This window comes from Periophthalmus magnuspinnatus, chromosome 18, assembly GCF_009829125.3.
Source record: "Periophthalmus magnuspinnatus isolate fPerMag1 chromosome 18, fPerMag1.2.pri, whole genome shotgun sequence".
In the NCBI taxonomy this organism is placed as follows: Eukaryota; Metazoa; Chordata; class Actinopteri; order Gobiiformes; family Gobiidae; genus Periophthalmus; species Periophthalmus magnuspinnatus.
This window is the reverse complement of record NC_047143.1, coordinates 16,639,962-16,643,170: the sequence shown is the minus strand read 5'-3', so window position 1 is coordinate 16,643,170 and position 3,209 is coordinate 16,639,962. Positions and strand designations below refer to the sequence as shown.

Genomic DNA, 3,209 nt, shown 5'->3' with positions numbered 1-3,209 from the left:
AAAATAAAATCATATAAAAACATTAGATATGTCATCCTGTTTATACATGTTATAATGATATTCTCTAATCTCTCTAATGATATTCTCTAATCAGAAAGGCAACCCAAATGAGATGCGTGTGAGGCTCAGTTTTAATGTCAAAATCCAGTTGGATAAACCTAAAAGGATTCTCTGACTGCAGGTAGTGGGTTTAGGTAGTGACGATTCAGATCAATCGTTAATCGGTGCTAGTGCAGCCTTTGCATTCACTAAATGAAATCAGGAGGTTGAGCTTTCACATGAGGCATGGCCTTGTCCACACTGAAAATGAGAAGAACTTGTATGTGTCCTATCTCCAGGTTAAGGCACTGCCAACCCATACAGTCAATGTCCATGCTACATACAGTTCCTTTAATACTAAAGTAATGTGTTACTATGATGACAAGGGTTGTACTGTTAGCGTTACCACCTCATTGTCCAAAGTAATGGAACTCATAAGCGGGCAAAATCAAAAACAAACTTGCCCTCATTTAACCATTATCCTACATTTATACCAATAGTATGCAAGTTTATTTAGAAGATATTTTATTGTATTCTTTATTTTTATTTGTTAAAATATTTGCGTTAAAGTCAAGAAAATACAAAATTAATTTAAATTTTTACCCTCCGGAACTTGCCTCGGTGCGTAGCGGAAATTCCAGTGGCTGTATTGTGAGTACCTTTGTCTGCGTCACAAAAGACTAATGAAAAACATCTGGCTGTAATCACACACTTGGCTAAAGGGGTGGAGTTTGAAGTGTGGATACCTGTTAGACCTGTTGCTCTCATTGGCATTAGTTACTGTAACAAATATTGTCAAAATTAAAGAAAGATATTTTATATGTCTGCTACAAATCACACAAAGCCACAAGTTTGTTCCCTGTATTTATTGAAAAGCCAGCAGTTGTCATCAACTCCTGTTCTGCGTCTGTACAGGTAGGGGGCGCTGTGGTAAACTAGTCGTCATTCCGTCCTCAAAGAAAACACGTAAAAGTGAAATAAAACGAAACAAAGGAGAAAAAAGTATTTTGGACTATGCAAACAGAACGACCCTTAGACTGGTTTATTCCATTCTTAACACTTGTTTTCAAAAAAGTTGCACTGATGAACTTCAAGATGTCTTCCTCCTCCTTGTGTGGGGTTGTGTTTTTATGTGTGTGTGTATGTGTGTGCATGTGATGGGTTCATCGTTTCTTCGGGGGTTGGGCTGTGCGGGGGGGAGTCACTGGGCGTCCCGCGTTCATTCCTCCATACTGGTACTTGGCTTTCTTCTCAGACGGCTTCAGGATCTGGAAGTAAAAAGGACGCCATTTTAGATTTTTAAAGGATACAGAATTTTGCAGTCTCTCAATATGACAAACAACCCAGAGTACTATATACATTATAAGCCTACTACCATATCACAAGATGGAACAGAGTGTTTTCTGTTTGAGAGAAGTACTAAATAATAAAATATGCAGGGTTTGTGTGTTAAATATGTGTGAATGAAACAAAAGACAACTCCAGGTATATTTTTCATGAGGAAAAAAAAAGTAACCGATGGCATAGATAGTGGAATATAGCTCTATATAGGTAGGCCCTTTAAATTCAATGCCAATACTAATTTTGATACTATAATAATATTACTTTAGTATTGTAGGAATTTGCTGACCACATCAACACTGGAATGTAATTTTCTATCCAAATTATGGTTTCATTAATGTTAACATGTTAACATGCCAGATCTGATATTAGACCAGTCATGATAACACATTTTGAAGCATGATGTATATCGCTGCAGAGAAATATTGCGATAAACGATAATATTGAAACAACTTTACGGCACTAATTATCTTGCATTATTTAAATCTTAATCCCAGTAAACCATTTTTAAATAGACTGTTGCATTAAAAGAGAAGAGCTGCAACAAATACATAGCAGAATGCACAAATAATTAGCCATAAGAGACTTATTCACCTCTTCACAACTCAAATCTTATCGTATTACAACAAAAAACCCAAAAACCTCGCCACTTTTGTAAAGAAAAATATTCACGATAAATACTGAGGCCCAAAATATATTGTTCAGCTTTCATATATTGAACGAGTCGATATAGTAATTATCATGATAGTCCTATCTGATATAGATCAAAACTAATCTAAATGTATTCGGAAAATGTCTTGTTTATGTGATTTATTTTTCAGTATTCATACTAATTTGAATAAATTGCAATACTAGTAATAGTACCAGTAGCTTTACCCCCATAGATAGACATGAAGACAGGAGCAAACACATAGGCTTTATATATGACGACTCACCTGGAAGGAGCACATGAGAGTCTCGTCCACGCTCATCATCCCCCCGGCGTTATCGAACTCTCCACAGTAATTTGGCGCTGAGAACAGAGTCACCAGCTGACGTTTGGCAAAGAACTCGTAACCATCTTCTACCACCTAGGGGCCCACGCACAAAAAAAAGAGTTTACAGTGAGACTGTGAGCAGACAAAGACTTAAACTTAGAATGATTGAAATGACATGATTGAATTGACATGATTGAATATCAGAATGGTATTGTTGTGGTGAGTTGTCTAACTATTAGACATCCATCCATCCATCCATCCATTTTCTTCCGCTTATCCGGGCCGGGTCGCGGGGGCAGCAGTCTAAGCAGGGACTCCCAGACCTCCCTCACCCCGGACACGTCCTCCAGCTCCTCCGGTGGGACCCCAAGGTGTTCCCAGGCCAGCCGAGAGACATAGTCCCTCCAGCGTGTCCTGGGTCTTCCCCAGGAGACATCCTGAGCAGATGCCCGAGCCACCTCAACTGGTTCCTCTCGACGTGTAGGAGCAGCGGCTCTACTCCAAGCTCCTCCCGTGTGACCGAGCTCCTCACCCTATCCCTAAGGGTGCGCCCGGCCACCCTACGGAGGAAACCCATTTCAGCCGCTTGTATCCGCGACCTTGTCCTTTCGGTCATTACCCAGAGCTCATGACCATAGGTGAGGGTAGGAACGTAGATTGACCGGTAAATCGAGAGCTTTGCCTTTGGGCTCAGCTCCTTCTTTACCACAACGGACCGATGCAGCGACCGGATCACTGCAGACGCTGCACCGATCCACCTGTCAATCTCACGCTCCACTATTAGACAATATAACATAATTGTATTTAGATTTTAAACAAATCTTTCTTTATAAATTTTATTTCCTGGTTGGC

At 40.0% G+C, this 3,209-nt stretch overlaps 1 protein-coding gene across 1 annotated transcript in view; it reads right to left on the bottom strand.

The window, feature by feature from the left end:
* Positions 1 to 890: 890 nt before the first annotated feature.
* Positions 891 to 3,209, bottom strand: part of LOC117386344 (serine/threonine-protein phosphatase PP1-beta catalytic subunit-like) — a 40,265-nt gene continuing 37,946 nt past the window's right edge. The window contains exons 7-8 of the mRNA XM_033983693.2: positions 2,316 to 2,450; positions 891 to 1,307 (exon numbers count right to left, since the gene is read on the bottom strand). Of these exons, the coding sequence (XP_033839584.1) occupies positions 1,203 to 1,307; positions 2,316 to 2,450 (240 nt within the window). The 3' untranslated portion in view covers positions 891 to 1,202. The remainder of the gene's footprint in view (positions 1,308 to 2,315; positions 2,451 to 3,209) is intronic.